Genomic DNA, 17,256 nt, shown 5'->3' on the forward strand with positions numbered 1-17,256 from the left:
CTGAGTCTGGCAACGTCTCATAACTATTTCCATTGAAAGCAAGCCTGTTACTTGTCTTCCACTGTATTTACAATTTAAATGCTGATAGTAATAGTTGATATTGCCACAAATATCACCCAAAATGGTCAAATCTTATGTTGTAATTTAACACGTCATTAGTAGTTGTCTCTTGATTCCAGTACTAAATCATCATTTGGGTAGGAAAGGGAAATACGAGACGACAAAGGACGCCAGTCTCAGTGTACTTTGTAGAAAGTCACATACAGTTTGTACACTACAGGCTTTTTTTGTCCCTGATTAAACATACTGTACAAAAGACAATAAGTCAACTTTTAAGTTCCTTCCCGAGAAAGAGTCCTTGCAGGAATGGACCCATAATAAAAAAACATCATTAATTAATCATTGAAAAAAGTCGCTGAATAAAAAACACTCTGAAATTTATTTCCACAGGCAGTTTACACTTGATAAGAAGCGGATTTGGTTTGAAAGGGAGAAGAAATGCAAACATTGGTCAGTCTACCTGTCGGTCATGATGTTATTTTTAGCCAATTAGATTGGAAGAGTACAGAATAAATTCAAAATATTATAGGAATAAAGTCATAATTACAAGAAGAAAATGTAGAAGAAATTTGAAACAGTTGAAAATTTAAAAAAAAAGAAATAAAAGAATAAAGTCAAAATATTAAGATAAAAAGTTGCATTGTTACGAGAAAAAGGGTTGCAATTTTACGAGAATAAACTTATTAAACTTATTAAACTTAATAAACTATTATGAGGAAAAATGTCATTTTGGTAGCACAAAATTTTACTATGAAAAAAATTGTTTTTTTTTCCCTCAAGTCATAATGTTATGAGAAACAAACAAAATAAAATAAAGTTGTCATTTTTGGAAAATTAGGTTGCAGAAAAAGTTAGAATATTACAAGAATAATGTCATAAATACAAGAAGAAAATTTACCCCAAAAAACGTAAAACCCCCCCAAAAAAACAGCAGAAATGAAAATAACAGCTGTAATTTTACAAGAACAAAGTCATAGTCTATAATCATAGAAAAAAGTAGTATTCTAATGGAAACAAGTTGCAATTTTACAAACTTGTCCTATCATGAGGAAAAATCATGTAGTTTTAGGAGCATATAGCTTAAATATTACATTAAAAATACGGTATTTTTTCCAAGTCATAATATTACGAGAAATAAACAAAACAAAATAAAGTTTTCATTTTTTGAAAATTGGGTTTTCGAAAAAGCTAAAATATTACAGGAATAAAGTCATAATTACAAGAAGAAAATTTACCAAAAAAAGGAAATAATTGAAAATTAAAAAAAAACAAACAATGAGAAAAAAGTTGCAATTTTACAAGACTACATTTGTAATATTATGAGGAAAAATATTGTCATTTTAGGAGCATAAAGAAATAGATATAGAGATGGATAGAGTTCTGACTTTTTTTTTCCAAGTCAGAATATAGTGGGAAACAAACATTTTGTCATTTTTGGAAAATTAGGTTGCAGAAAGTTACAACATGATGGGAATAAAGTCAAAATGTTTGGGGAATAAAGTCATAATTACGAGAAGCAAATTTACAAGAAGCAAGTTGAAATAGACACGCAAAAAAAGAGAGTGACGTTGACATTAATAACGGGTGTTTTCACCTGTATGACAAAGCTGAGATGCACTTTTTTTCAGGAAGTATGTATCACTACTTAGCATATCTTTAGAAAACATCAACATGTTAAAGCTGCAGCCGTTCATGTTTCACCACGTGGGCCTCGCTGTAGGAAAAACGTTCATATCTTATGTCCAACATGTGGTCGAGCAACAACAATACATTCACAATAATCATACCAGCATTTGGAATAATGCACATTGTTGTTTGATATGGTAGTTTTTTTTAATTGATAACTTAGATTCTTACTAAAAATGCTGACAACTTGATATTTCTTAAACTCGCCAATCAACACGAAAAAAACCCAGGATTATCGTAGTGTTTTTTTGTTGTTGCTCCTGTTCAAAAAAATTAAATGTGACAATCAATTCAAGGTTTTATAACATTTAATCATGATTTGAGTTTGATTAAAAAAAGAAGAACTGGGAATTTTTGGTGAAAATGTGTCCCATCAGCAACGCCGGCACGCATCCACTACCCCACCTCTTTCTGAGGTGGACTGGATCCTTGGAAGGGTGCAGAACCTAAACCGGACCACAGCTAGGGTGTTCAAGTGATGTCATTTGGAGGGGGCCAGTCCAGTCCTGGGCAGGAGATGCTAAAAATGCAAGCAAGCATCCAAAGAAGGTCAGGAGGGTGAAGTGATGACGTCACAGTTGGTGGTCTTGACAGAACAAGGTACCGACCGCGTACACGAGCACCACGGCGCCTCCTGACCACCTGGTCCTGTGGTCTGGCCGTCACGCCGCCCGGCTCCAGGCGGGAAGGGCCGCTCATCTGCTCACACCCGGGTGTGGCGACAACCGTGGGAGGAGCTTGTGGCGGCGGCAGATGGCGAGGGGGGATCGTGGTCTTCGTCGTCGGAGTGGCGGCGTCGGTCCTTGTGGAGGCCCAGGCTGATGTGGCTCTGCAGGGCGGCCGGGGTGAGCCACTCCTTGGGCAGGCAGCTCTGCAGGAAGGGGACGCACGAGCTGAAGTAGGCCAGCCTGTTGACCCAGCGAGGGATCTCACGTCCGCACAGCAGCTGCAGAGACAAGAAAAAGGCAAAGACGCAAGCTGGTACCGGGGTGCCCTAAGTGCGGCCCGTGCCTGTTTGTTGTTGTTAGCTGCCCATAAGACCACGAAAATAAACAACAAAAACATTGAAAAGATGAAAAATCAGCAGTCATTTTACAAGAATAAAGACAAAATATGAAGAGAAAAACTAAACAATAAAAGGTGTCAATTCACGAGAATAACAATGTCATATTATGTAATATTATGAGGAAACATAATGTCACCTTAGTAGCAAAGAGTTAAAATATTTATTCAAATCTGTTTTTGTTTTAAGTCGTAATATTATGAGAAACAAGCAATCAACAAATAAAGTTGTCATTTTTGGGAAATTTGAAAAAACAACAACATTGAAATAGTTAGAAAATGAAAAAAAACACGCACAACAGTAGCAGAAATGGAAAAAAAACAGCTGCAATTTTATGAGAATAAAGTCAAAATGTTAAGACAAACAAAGTCCCAATTTTATCACAAGGAACTCAGAATATTATGAGGAAAAACCATGTGACTTTACCAGCATAAAGTTGAAATATTCAAGAAAAAGACGTTTTACACGTCACAATATTAGGGCCCTGTCACACCTTGACGATTTAGCCAGCTTACGCCAACGTATGAAAAAATTGGCCAATACGCTGGCGTACGTCCAATAAGTTATGGGTAAGTTTTGTATAAGTTAAGAGCACGCTGAAGCATGCCGGCATACGTCGTAGTACGTCCAAGTCGCCCAAAAATTTTGTGCCTGCATAAAACATTTCGACGTACTGTATGTCAACGTATGATTAATACGTCCCGCATCCACGGGCAATAAGTTATGCGATCGTTGACGCCCATTCACACACGTTATTTGTAAGTTACGTACAAGTCAAAATACGTCAACATACCTTGAGACAGAACTGTCTTCTTGGTGAGTGAAGATGGAGGCTGTTGTTATTGCATTTGCAGGTAAGTTTGCAGCTTGACCAGTAGAGGGCACTGTGACACTGGGAATGGAACCAACTTGTATTGATTCAACTTTATTGTCAACTTTATTAATGCATTAGAGTCACAAATCCATGAGTGGTAGCGTATGCAGCCTACACCAGGGGTCTCAGACTCGCGGCCCCCGGGACGATCGTTTGTGCCCCCTGTCTTAATATGAAAAATTAATATTCGTGTGGCCCACAACTTTGATATGAATGACACTTGTCGTGTGCGGAGCTGAACGAACCAATCACGGTGAGTTAAATTGCTCTGGAGGGCGGGACCTTGGCCGGGCAGTACGTCCAACGCCTCACCGCCTGAACTCGTTCGCTCGCTCAATCATTCATTTCTCCACTCAGCTGGGCAGAGAAGCCGTGAAGCTGCTGACTCCGCTCTGTCTCCGAGGAATGAATGAATGAGCGAGCGAACGAGTCAAGGCGGTGAGGCGTTGGACGTGCTGCCCGGCCGAGGTCTAGCCCTCCAAAGCAATTTAACTCACCGTGATTGGTTCGTTCATACGTTGGCGTAAGCTGGCTAAATCGTCAAGGTGTGACAGGTGTTGGGCATAAATTGTGAACACCGGCAACACGCTACGCATTCGTTGATATAAGTTGTCTATAAGTTAGAGAAACGTTCTATATAAGTTACCAATACGTCATGTTTACGTCGACCTCGTTATGAATACGCTATGTATTGTAGTTCAACGTATGCCATCACAATGATCACGTCAGGCATGCGCTGCCTAAATCGTCAAGGTGTGACAGGGCCCTTATGAGAAACAAACTAAACGAAATAAAGCTGTCATTTCTGGAAAATAAGGTTGGCGAAAAAGTTTGAATACTATGGGAATAAAGTCAAAATATGATGGGGGGGGAAGGCTGAATATTACGAGAAATTTTTTTACAAATATTACGTGAAAAGAAGATTGGCATATAAAAGAACAACAGCAAAGCGTAAACAGCACACAACAAAGAATAAAGTCAAAACATGAAGAGAAACAAGTCGCATTCTAACCGAAGAAAAGGCACATTTTACAAGAATAAACTTGCAATACTGTGAGGACAAGAATGCCATCAGGCTGCAGGAAAAGTTATCGTGTGGCGACAAGTGACAAGTGAAAATATTGTGAGAATAAAGTCATCATGGGGAGAAGGACATTTACAACAAATAAGTTGAAATAGTCGGAAAATTAAATGCAGAAATGGGGACAAACAGCTGTAATTTTACGCGAAAAAGTCGTATTGAAATGAGAAAAAAAGTTGCAATTTTGCAAGAAGAGACTTGTAATATTATGGGAAAAAAAAATGTCATTCCAGTAGCATGGAATTGAAATATTCAAGGAAAAAAAATAATACGAGAAACACACGAAATTGTCATTTTTGGAAAAAGTTATGATATTATGGGAATAAAGTCATCATATTATGAGAAGAAAATGTATGAAGATTATTTTAAATGAAAGTTCAAATATGTGGGGAAAAAACAGCAGAGATGCAAAAAACAGCTGTAATTTTATGCAAAAGTCAAAATATGCTGACAAATTATATTTTACCATGAAAAAAAGTTGCAATTTTACATGAATAAACTGGTGATATGAGGAAAAATAACGTCACTTTAGTAGCATTCGCAGAGTTTAAATATTGAAAAGACATAAAAATATGTCATATTTTTCAATCCATAATATTATGAGAAACAAACAAATACAAAATAAAGTTGCCAGTTTTGGAAAATTATCTTGGGGAAAATGTTTTCATATTACAGGAATAAAGTCAGAATATTCTGGGATTAAAGTCATCAGATGACGAGGAGAAAGCGTATGAAGACGATTTAAAACCAAAGTTGAAGAGTGAAGTTGATATTAAGTCATTTAATCCCAGCCGTTTTTCACAACCGCTTGAGTCGCGGCCGTTTCAGAGCATTTTGACTGATCTTTCGAGGCACACGGAATATTGTGTTATATGGCTTTATGAACATGGAACCTTCCAAAAGAAAGATTGGAATCGCGTCTTTCATCGGAAAAAAAAGCTTGTTTCTACCTTTTTCCGTTCTTTCGTAATCAGCGGTAGAACATTGGTCAATTTCAGGAAAATATCAGTTCCCCACTAAAGAAAACCAGACTTTACCACAACATGACACAAAAAGGCTTGTTTTACATGAGAAAAACAATTGATTTACCAATACAACACCAGGAAGTATTTGGAGCTAAACTGTGTACCAATGCGTAAAACCTTCTGCACGCTGCACTCCTCCACGCTCTCCCGCTTCCTCCTTCCTGTCGTGCTCATTAATACACATGCCAAGCTCTCATCAAATGCACTTCTGCCACCTTGTGGCCGTTTTTGTGGCTTAAAACTGCATGAAAAGTCACCTCTTCGACTGTGTGCTTGCGTCATCGCCTCTTTTTGCCTCGTGCAAAAAAACGTCTGGTATTGAATGAGTTAATAATAGTCTTTTTCACCACGCGGTCCTCACCAGAGGAGAAAAGTGTGGTCACCCGCGGTGTGGTGGTGGCGAAATAGCTGCGTGCTGGTGTTTTGTGTCACTAACCTCAGACAGCGAGGAGGAGAAGTGGTTGCAGTTCTTGTGCATGAGGTGGTAGGCGTCACCCTTGAAGTCCTTGCCAAGCTCCTGCATGATCTTATCTACGTCCTCCTCCGTGAAGTCAGTGGTGCCCAAAACAATGGCCTCCCTGTTTCCAATCCGTCCATCAATCAATCAGTCAATCAGTGAGCGTGACTCAATGCTAACGCTAGCACAGCGCGTACTTGAATTTGAAGGTCTCTCCCAGCTCGGTGGCGTTTCCCGGGCTGATGTGAAAGATGCCGCTGAAGGGGTAAGGATGGCCGCCGTATGCAAATTCTACGACAAATCATCACGATTATTCATGAAGGCGAAAATGTGCAAAGCGCTGAATCATCCCGTCACTGCCGCCTGCTCGTCTTTTGTCATTCGCTCGTCAAGTTTCATTTGAGCTTTCTCCAACTCATTTCATGCTCTCACGCCTGTCATTCGGGGAGGAGTACGACAGCCTTTATGAGAGGAAATCAGAAAAAGATACACGCAGTTTCCAGCCGCCACAAATTGGAATGTTTGAATGACCTCGGAAACAGAAGCACAGAGTCAGTGAGAAGATCCCTCCCCCACCTGTCAGCTGGCTAAATATAGAGCCAGAACATCGAGGAAAAGGCTTCTTGAGGCGTCATCTGTACTTCTGTGAAGAAGGTGTCGGACGTTTCGCTCCTCATCCGAAGAGCTTCGTCAGCGAACTAATAAGTGCTGGTAGCCTAGGCCTTAAATACAGTAAGAGTGGGTGGAATTGGTGTGCCAACACCCTCCTCCTATTGGTTCGTTACACTAAGCCTGGGCGGAGTAGTGGTATAATCCTATCCTGTTATTAACACCTCCGATAAAAGGGAAGTGTCGCTCCCTGAATTGGGTATGAACGACTCTGATACTGGCTTGTTAGCATCTATTGTTCTGGCTCGGCCCTGCCTTCACCTCATTTGCAAGACTAAGAGCTGTGGGTTTTGGTCTCAGTAACCTGCTGAACACAGGGTCCAAATTAAACCTCAAACCACCATTCCGATTCAATGATGGGTTCTGTTGTTTGACAAAAATAGCTTCCTTTACTCCTCTTTCAAACCATCTGTTTTCTTTGGCCAAAATCTTTACCTCGCTGTCCTGAAAAGAGTGATTGGTAGCTTTCAGGTGTAGATGTACTGCTGATTGAGGACCACTAGCATTGTCCCTGCGATGTTGATAAAGCCTTTTTTGGAGCATTTGCTTAGTTTCCCCAATGTAGTGCTCTTTGCATTCCTCATCTTTACAGTGGATGGAATAGACCACATTGCTCTGTTTCTGGTTTGGAGCCTTGTCTTTAGGATGCACTAATTTTTGTCTTAGGGTATTTACTGGTTTGAAATAGGTAGGAATTTTGTGTTGCCATAAGATCCTCTGGAGTTTTTTCGGAGACCCCCGCTACATAAGGGACTACCACTCCTCTCCTTTTTGCTTCTGTGGGCTTTTGGGTTTCTTTCCCTACTCTCTTCTTTTGACATTTGTTAAAAGCCCACCGTGGGTACCCACAGGTTGAGAGCGTTTGATGAGAGCTTGGCATGTGTATTAATGAGCACGACAGGAAGGAGGAAGCGGGAGAGCGTGGAGGAGTGCAGCGTGCAGAAAGATGAGAGCATCACCATCTTACCAGCTGATAAGGGCAGATGCACAGTGGTTCTCAACACATTGGACTATGAAGAAAAAATAACAAGTCTAATTAGTGATGCAGAGTCGTTCATACCCAATTCAGGGAGCGACACTTCCCTTTTATCGGAGGTGTTAATAACAGGATAGGATTATACCACTACTCCGCCCAGGCTTAGTGTAAGGAACCAATAGGAGGAGGGTGTTGGCACACCAATTCCGCCCACTCTTACTGTATTTAAGGCCTAAGCTACCAGCACTTATTAGTTCGCTGACGAAGCTCTTCGGATGAGGAGCGAAACGTCCGACACCTTCTTCACAGAAGTACAGATGACGTCTCAAGAAGCCTTTTCCTCGATGGACAACTCCTGTACGACTGAGAGCCTACACAGACACATAGAGCCAGAACAGTCCTGATTGGCTAAGAGAGAACCCGCCCATTGTGTTGTGCGTTCCGATTGGCTGTTGACCATCGTCAGTCAATCTCCTTCGTAGCAGGACTGCCTGTTTCCTGTTGTGTGATCATACATGCTTGATGCAGGCGGGACTTCTGCGGCCGTAGGGCGCCTGGGATGCCTCGATGAATCTTTGGCTCAACGGAGGTTTGTTTTAACAAGGCTAAAAAAGGAGCGAATACGCGTGAGTCTCTTCACCACCTCGTGTCCCTTGTCATTTGAGCATTAAAACTCACACGAAATTTGAACTTTGAGTGTGTTTAACGCCTGTCCGAGAAAAGTGTATAAAGTGTATGGGGGGGGGGTCCAGCCTTAAAACGTGTCTCAGCCCTCAGGTTAATTACAAGGTTGAAAAAAGGTCAATTACAACAGTAACTGCTAAAAAAGAAACATTCTTAATATTATGTTATGCTCATTATGTCGCAGAGCAAGAGTCTCAAACAAATGTTATCTCACCACTGAAATGTCAACTAAAAAGGAGGAATGAGCTGGTGTAGCCTTGACGACTACGTTTTGGAAAAGAGAAGAAAAGGAGAAACAGATAAAAGTATGGCGCTATAGCATCTTTTTTACAGTATGTACAGTGTTCCCTCCGTTATGGCGGGGGATGAAATCAAATACCAAAATAGACCGCAATAAGTGAAATCCGCCAAGTAGTCTACTTTATTTGTTTACAATGATTAAATATGTTTTAAGGCTGTAAATTTTACTGATCAATGATCACAGGTCGGGCACAAGAAATGATCAAGTCACTCACGCATATTTCACTCCTGTGACCGTGCCCTTCCGTCCTGGCGCCGTTCCGCTGTCCTTTAGCGTTTTTGTATCCTTGTTCAAACATATTGCTGCTGACGAAGCGAAGATTCATTTACAAGCTTGCAAGCAAGCAGGAGAATGATTGACAGTGCAAGACAGACAAGAGGGGGAAGAGAGAGACGCTCAACTTCCATAGCGTAGCTCCGCCCCGGGCGTCATTCAAGCCAGAAGCGTTTGTTTGTTTGTTAGCTGACTAGTTCCTGTTTCATGCTGCAGGGTGTCATCATTACTCATTCCTTTCATGCAGGGGTGTCCAAACCTTACCCTCCAGCGAGACTAACATATTGAAACACGGAAAGATGTAAAGATCTGCTGAGAAGTTATGGAAAGCGCATCTCAGCTTAGTCATGAAGCTGAAAAAAAAGATCACTCTTTGCTCTTTTTTCCCTTATTTTCTAAAAATTATTTTTTACTTTGTTTTGTTTTTCATAATATTATGACTTGGGAAAAAATTTCCACTTTGTTCTATCAAAATGGCATCATTTTTCCTCAAAATATGACCGGTTCGATCACGTAAAATTGCCACTTTTTCCCCTTGACTTTTATTCTCTTAATATTTTGACTTTATTCTCATAAAATTACAGCTGTTTTTTAAAAAAAAAATTAACAACAATTTCAACGTTATTCTTGTCAATTTTCTTCTTGTAATGATGACTTTATTCCCATATTACATAACCACATTTTGCAACCTTATTTGTTGCTTTGTTGTTTCTCATAATATTACGATTTGGGGAAAAAAACTATTTTTGTTTAACATTTCACCTTTATGCTACTAAAACGACATCATTTTCCTCATAATATTACAAGTTTATTCTCATAAAAGTGCAACCTTTTTCCCGTTGGAATATGATTTATTCTCATAAATCTACAGCTGCTTTTTCCATTTCTGGGTTTTTTTTTTACCCAAGTAGTTCAACTTTCTTCTTGCAAAATTTTCTTCTCATAAGTGTGACTTTCTTCCCATAATATGTTGACTTTATTCTCCAAACAAACTTTTTTCTCATAATATTGCGACTTTTTTCTTGAATATTTCCACTCTATGCTACTAAAACGATATCATTTTTCCTCATAATATTACAAATGTATTCTAATAAAATGAAATGAAATGAAATATTGAAATATTTAGACTTTATTCTTGTAAAATGACAGCTGTTTTTACCATGTCTGCAGTTTTTTTTATGTTAAACTATTTCAACTTTGTCCTTGTAAATTTTCTTCTCATAATATTATGACTTTATTCCCATAATATTAGAACTTTTTCCATAAATGGCAGCTTCATTAGACTCGGCACCTCCAATTCCGAGGCGTGGTTCTCAGTGGAAAATGGTGGGTTGGGAATGAGGTCCTGCCCCAGGTGGAGGAGTTCAAGTATCTTGGGGTCGTGTTCACGAGAGAGGGAAGGTTGGAGCGTGAGGTCGACAGGCGGATCGGCGCAGCGTCTGCAGTAATGCGGTCGCCGTACCGGACCGTCGTGGTGAGGTGTTCCGGGGATGCCCAGCCGGGAGAAGGCCCCGGAGCTGACCTAGGACACACTGGAGGGATTAGCTGGCCTGGGAACGCCTTGGTGTCCTCCCGGTGGAGCCAGAGGAGGTGGCCGGGGACTGGGAAGTCCAGCCTTCCCTACCGAGACCGCTGCCCCCGCGACCCGGACCCGGATAAGCGGAAGATGAACGGATGGACAACTTTATTTTGTTTTGTTTCTCATAATATAACGACTTCTGAAATATTGAATATTTCAACTCTATGCTACAAAAAGTTACATTATTTTTCCTCAGAATATTATCATCTTATTTTTTTTAAATATGACTTTTTTTTCTCGTAATATTTGGACTTCATTCTCGTAAAATGACAATTCTGCCGTTTTTTCTTCCCCAATTATTTCAACTTGTACATCATTCACATATTTTGCAAACTTTATTCCTGTAACAGAGTAGTTTTCCCCAATCAAATTTTTAAAAAATGACAACTTTTTTTCATCGCTTTGGAACGTCTTTTGTCTAAGATGAGGTGATTTTTCCTTGTAATGTTACAGTTATTCGAGTAAAATGACCACTTTTTCTCTTTTTTTCTTGATATTTTGACTTGCAAAATGACAGCTGTTTTTCCTTTTTTTAAAAAACTTTTCTGAAGAAACGATATTTTTGGAATGTGCCTCCAGCCAATAGAGAAACAAGTGGCCCCCCGGTCCGCACCTTGGACACCCCTGTTCTATTCACTCTTTGACTGTGTCAAAATCATTGCTGTAAAAAACGTCATTCAAACATTCCAATGATAAATATTTGTTTCTTTATGAGCCAAAAAAGTGGTTAGGCTGTTTGGATTATGCAGTCTTTTCTGATTGCATAATAGTGTAAGTTCACAGCTAAAAACACATTTGACATGAAAAAAAAGACACCAAAGATTAGTACCTATGTAAAGATATTAGCTGATTTGTTCATACACTGCTCAAAAAAATGAAAGGAACACTTGGAAAACACATCAGATCTAAACTGGGGGGAAATGATGTTGAATATGTTTCCTGATAATAAGTGGGTGATGTATTAGTAACAAAATGATGCCACATCATTTGATAGAAATGAAAATGATCACCCTATAGAGGGGGGAAATCAAAGACACCCCAAAATGAAAGTGAAAAAATGATGCAGCACACTGGTCCATTTAGCTAAAATGTCATTGTAGCAACTCAAAATGATTCTCAGTAGTTTGTGTGGCCCCCACGTGCTTGTACGCATGCCTGACAACGTGGGGGCATGCTCCTAATGAGACTACGGATGGTGTCCTGGGGGATCTCCTCCCAGATCTGGACCAGGGCATCAATGAGCTCCTGGACAGTCTGAGGAGCAACCTGGAGGTGCCGGATGGACCTAAACATAATGTCCCAGAGGTGTTCTATTGGGTTTAGGTCAGGTGAACGTGGGGGCCAGTCAATGGTATCAATTCCTTCATCCTCCAGGAACTACCTGCATACACTAGCCACATGAGGTCGGGCATTGTCGTGGACCAGGAGGAACCCAGGTCCCACTGCATCAGCGTAGGTTCTGACAATGGGTCCAAGGATTTTATGCTGAATGATGTTGCAGGCAGCATAACGTTCTCCACGGCATCTCCAGACCCTTTCACGTCTGTCGCATGTGCTCAGGTTGAACTTGCTCTCATCAGGGAAGAGCACAGGGCACCAGTGGTGTAGTTGCCAATTCTGGTGGTCTATGGCAAATGCCAATGGAGCTCTACGGTGCTGGGCAGTGAGCACAGGGCCCACTACAGGACGTCGGGCCCTCAGGCCACCCTCATGGAGCCTGTTTCTGATTGTTTGGTCAGAAATATTCACACCAGTGGCCTGCTGGAGGTCATTTTGTAGGGCTCTGGCAGTGCTCATCCTGTTCCTCCTTGCACAAAGGAGCAGATACCAATCCTGCTGAGGGTTGAAGGACCTTCTACGGCCCTGTCCAGCTCTCCTGGAGTAACTACCTGTCTCCTGGAATCTCCTCCATGCGTCCAGGTACCGCAGTGATGCCCTGGTCCAGATCTGGGAGGAGATCCCCCAGGACACCAGCCGTAGTCTCATTAGGAGCATGCCCCCACGTTGTCAGGCATGCGTACAAGCACGTGGGGGCCACACAAACTACTGAAAATCATTTTGAGTTGCTACAATGACATTTTAGCAAAATGAACCAGTGTGCTGCATCATTTTTTCACTTTCATTTTTGGGGTGTCTTTGATTTCCCCCCTCTATAGGGTGATCATTTTCATTTCTATCAAATGATGTGGCATCATTTTGTTACTAATACATCACCCACTTATTATCAGGAAACATATTCAACATCATTTTCCCCCCAGTTTAGATCTGATGTGTTTTCCAAGTGTTCCTCTCATTTTTTTGAGCAGTGTATTTTGTCTTGGTTTGTTTTATGCTTTTATTCCTGCAATATTAATATAAATATCAACTATTAATTAATTCATATTAATGTTATAGGAGTACAGTTTTTTAACTTTTCCTATTATGAGATATATAATATTAGACAGCTGGTGTTTTTCATAGGTTAAAAATGTGATTTTGTTGTTTTTGTGATGTCATGGCGCTCTCACCTCGGCCGTAAATCTGGATGCCTGAGTGGAAGACGCCGATTCCTAGATTGGCCGTGTAGTCATTGATCCAGTACTGCGAGAGAAGGAAGACATCATCAAGGAGTCTGTGCAAGCCCCACACTCTTTGCGTTTGACCGATCAGCCCCTTTGTCTGTCATGGCGCCCGACCGGCGGCCTCCAGACGTGTTTAGCCGGCTTTGGCCTGTTACATGCTGTTCTACACCAGGCCAAGACCACCAAAACATTAGGCACACCTGGAAGTAACAAAGCAGGAAGTGGCATGCTAACCGGCTAACAGACGTTGTTTTAATTAACTCCACAAGATGGCAGTATCTGCACTGGATGTACGACGACTTTACCTAGCTCTGTCTGCACTTTAAAATGTTGCTACACAGCTGTGAGTGTGAAAACCATGCGTGTTTAACGCGTGTCAGTACTGACTCAGCAGTTTGTTCCTCACCATACAATAATAGTACTACTCGTGAAGCATACATAATAATCATAATAACAATAATAATAATAATACAACTACTATCACACAGAATACAAGAATGCTTGTCAAGCATCTTAGTTTCCATCAGCGAGTGTGTGTGCTTCCTGCAGTGTCATTGATTTCACCTTGAACATCCTTCATCCTCCTGCAGGCTCATCTTGCAAGTACTGCAACATAATCACTTTCTACCGCAAAAGTCCACAGTAGGCTGCCTGACACTGCAACTTACCGTCTTTACTCCAGAAACTACTACAGTGAGTCCAAGGAATAGGAAACTACAACATCACTGTCGGAAACTACTACGGTGAGTCCAAGGAATAGGAAACTACAACATCACTGTCGGAAACTACTACGGTGAGTCCAAGGAATAGGAAACTACTACATCACTCTAGGAAACTACTACAGTGAGTCCAAGGTAAGCAGGCAGGAAGTGTCGTGTAGGAAACTACTACATGAGTGTAGGAAACTACTACAGTGAGTCCAAGGTAAGCAGGCAGGAAGTGTCGTGTAGGAAACTACTACATGAGTGTAGGAAACTACTACAGTGAGTCCAAGGTAAGCAGGCAGGAAGTGTCGTGTAGGAAACTACTACATCACTCTAGGAAACTACTACAGTGAGTCCAAGGTAAGCAGGCAGGAAGTGTCGTGTAGGAAACTACTACATGAGTGTAGGAAACTACTACAGTGAGTCCAAGGAAAGCAGACAGGAAGTGTCGTGTAGGAAACTACTACAGTGAGTCCAAGGTAAGCAGACAGGAAGTGTCGTGTAGGAAACTACTACAGCGAGTCCAAGGAAAGCAAACAGGAAATGTCGTTAAGGAGACTACTACATGAGTGTAGGAAGCTACTAGAGTGAGTCCAGGGAAAAGTGTAGCGTGTCTCACCATGTCATACACGTTGAGGATGACAGGTTCGTTGGCCATGGTTCGAAAGCTGCTGTGATGGATGTCAGTTCCCCCACAGCCTCCTCAGAGTGGACTATGCACACGCACGCGCACGCACACACACAGGCTGCTGGGCCACGACATTGCATCCATGCAGGAGAAGGAAGAAATCCTTAGAATACCAATGCATGTGGAGAATGTCAAACATCCACGTGACGCGGAAGAAGCCAAAAAAATGTGAAGCTCTAAAGTGTTTGAAGGCCTACAGGTGTGTCAAAGCAAAGTCCTCCTGATGACGTCATCGGCGACAAGGTGAAGCCATGCACACCAAATGGATGATCTATGTCCATCTCCAGGATGGCGATGATGGCGAGGACATCCGAGGTGCCGTGGATGTTCCGGCCTCACCGGCAGCATCTTCGCCCGGCGCGGCACCATCTCCGGCTCGCGGTCGTCACCCGGAATCCTTCCGCCATGACCACCACCCCCAGCGCCTCCTAAAAGTGTTTCACGGAGGTCCCACAGTGGTGGATGCTCGCTGCTTCGTTGTGGTTTGGAGACTGCAGCTCTGACGCCTCTTCTTCTAGATGCCCGATGACGTCATGGCGACCTCCTCGAGCAGATGACAGAGAGGACGTTACCCTTTTCCTGGATTGATTAGACTTGCATCGCATGATGTTATGTGTTAACAAAATATCTACAGTGTAAAACAACATAATGCCATTTCGAGTAATGTATTGTGACGATTGTACCACTCTTGTTGTGAAGCGACACTACACACTTCCGGTAACAGCTGGCTTCCACGTAGAGAAAATCGGCTGGAAATGTATCATTTACTCTCCATCTTCAGCATTTGCACAACTGGAGAGGTACAAAGTATCGTTGTAATTACTGGGACACATTTTCAAAGATCCTTGATGGTTGTTCGCCTCGTCTTGTGAAAATAAAATGCTTACATCCGGTCCTGGCGAGTGTTGCTGGAAACACACATCCTTAAGTGCTGGTGCCCGAAAGGAAATACATCGATTAGGCATACATCGGATTATTTCACTTGCGCGCACTACTTGTCCTCAAAGTAACATTGTCACAAACTCAACGAATGTGCTGCTCTTAATTTGAAGATACAACGCAAACATCCGCTAGTAGCTGACGTTGACGCAGCAGCATTTTAATCACAGTTTGAGCTTTTGTACCTCCTAAATGTTATAGTACCTCATCTGATACCTCACCAAAGTGTCACCATTGATGTTTCCCAGCCGATAATGACCTGTGAATCTGTCTAATGGTGCCGTCACCCTAACAACTGAGAGCATGACTTCCGGCCTATGGCGAAAGTCCAACCCAAATTTAGGGTTGTCGCAATTTTATCGATCAGTTCTTCTGGTCAATGCTGAATGTAGATCACTTTTAATCGACACAGTCAGAGACTTATTCAGTGAAAAAAATGTAAATAATGTGGAGGTTATTGTGGTTCGATTATTTAACTGCAAGAGCGAGGCAGAGAATTGGAGGCACAAAAATAATTCCTGTGTGAAACAAACAACAAAATAAAATGGTACATTGGGAAAATTAGGTTTGGAAAAGGTAACATTTATGGGAATAAGGTCATATTATTCTGAAATGAAAATTTATGAAGATTATTTAATATTAAAGTTGAAATGTTTGGCATTTAAAAAACCAGCAAAAATGGGAAAACAGCTGTAATTTTACGAGAATAAAGTCAAAATATTAGGAGAAAAAAAGTGTAGAATACGAGAAAAGTGGCGATGTTACTAGAACAAACGAGGAAAAACAATGTCATTTTACTAGCACAGAGTTGAATAATGTCATAATATATGAGAAACAATCAAAACCAAATAAATGGATACGTTTGGAAAAATTAGGTTGTGGAATAAGGTCATATTTCTATGTTTTTTTTAATGAAGATTATTTAAGATGAAAGTTGAAATGTTTGGAAAATAAAAAAAACTGCAGAAATGGGAAAAGGAGCACCCCAATTATGATTCTACCTTGGCATACGAGTGTCCCAGCTAACAAGTTGGGGGGTTTTTTTTAGATGCGAGCCGTCTCTTGGCTGATTTTTTGCTTTGAGCTGTGAGATCAAATTTGGGTACAAGCTGCTAGTTAACGGCAGGCATAAACGAAGACAGCGACAGTATTTGGGGGCTTGCATCAGTGGCTGAAGAGATAGCAGTGCTACCATGAGCAGCGCACTAGCTAGCCTTCAACACATGAATAAAACATACGTAGATTATAGCTGTCTAATTGATCTTATTTATGATGTATTGTATAAGACTGTGACAGGAACAACATCAAATAAAAAACACTAAATGAATACAGAGCCACCATCCACCAGTAGCAGCCCGGACTTTGTTTTTCAGAGAGGTTGCATACCGAACAAATATGCACTATAGCGCTCAATAAGGTAATCAAATCTTACCTTGATCAGCATCAGTATCAGCATTTGGTAGCAAATATGGGGTGAAAGACAAAGGGTAAAAATACAGTATAGTACTGTAGTCTATCTGTGCAGCGTGGGACAAAGTTAGAAGGTGCGTTTAAGGACCGTCAAACAAGGTGAGACAAAACGCCGCTGGCATTAAACATGCAAAAACTGGGGGATTTCTAAATGTATCCTATTTTT

General features: G+C 41.3%; 1 protein-coding gene across 14 annotated transcripts; it reads right to left on the bottom strand.

Annotated features, from left to right (window-relative positions):
• Positions 1-319: 319 nt before the first annotated feature.
• LOC129192085 (deubiquitinase DESI2) lies at positions 320-15,960 on the bottom strand. 14 transcript variants are annotated; one of them, XM_054795612.1, is made up of 7 exons: positions 15,569-15,949; positions 15,394-15,473; positions 14,613-15,222; positions 13,236-13,308; positions 6,444-6,537; positions 6,226-6,367; positions 320-2,692 (listed from the first exon to the last, which is right to left on the bottom strand). In XM_054795612.1, exons 3-7 carry the CDS (start codon positions 14,649-14,651, stop codon positions 2,450-2,452), a joined length of 591 nt encoding a protein of 196 aa, XP_054651587.1. In that variant the 5' UTR covers positions 14,652-15,222; positions 15,394-15,473; positions 15,569-15,949; the 3' UTR covers positions 320-2,449. The 14 variants fall into 14 exon arrangements, 13 of the variants coding, with proteins under 13 accessions (XP_054651587.1, XP_054651585.1, XP_054651583.1 ...); XM_054795610.1 differs by having other exon boundaries at positions 15,365-15,473; XM_054795608.1 differs by having other exon boundaries at positions 14,613-15,473; positions 15,569-15,612; positions 15,842-15,948.
• Between the last annotated feature and the right edge of the window lie 1,296 nt (positions 15,961-17,256).

The sequence above is a fragment of the Dunckerocampus dactyliophorus genome, chromosome 13, assembly GCF_027744805.1.
Source record: "Dunckerocampus dactyliophorus isolate RoL2022-P2 chromosome 13, RoL_Ddac_1.1, whole genome shotgun sequence".
NCBI lineage: Eukaryota > Metazoa > Chordata > Actinopteri > Syngnathiformes > Syngnathidae > Dunckerocampus > Dunckerocampus dactyliophorus.

Excerpts from the sequence above, each read along its gene's own strand:
- LOC129192085 (XM_054795614.1), bottom strand. The coding sequence starts at position 14,651 with ATGGCCAACGAACCTGTCATCCTCAACGTGTATGACATG. Across the intron at positions 13,309-14,612 it reads TCCTCAACGTGTATGACATG|TACTGGATCAATGACTACAC; the intron begins GTGAGACACGCT and ends CTTCTCTCGCAG. Across the intron at positions 2,693-6,225 it reads TCTCCTCCTCGCTGTCTGAG|CTGCTGTGCGGACGTGAGAT; the intron begins GTTAGTGACACA and ends TTGTCTCTGCAG.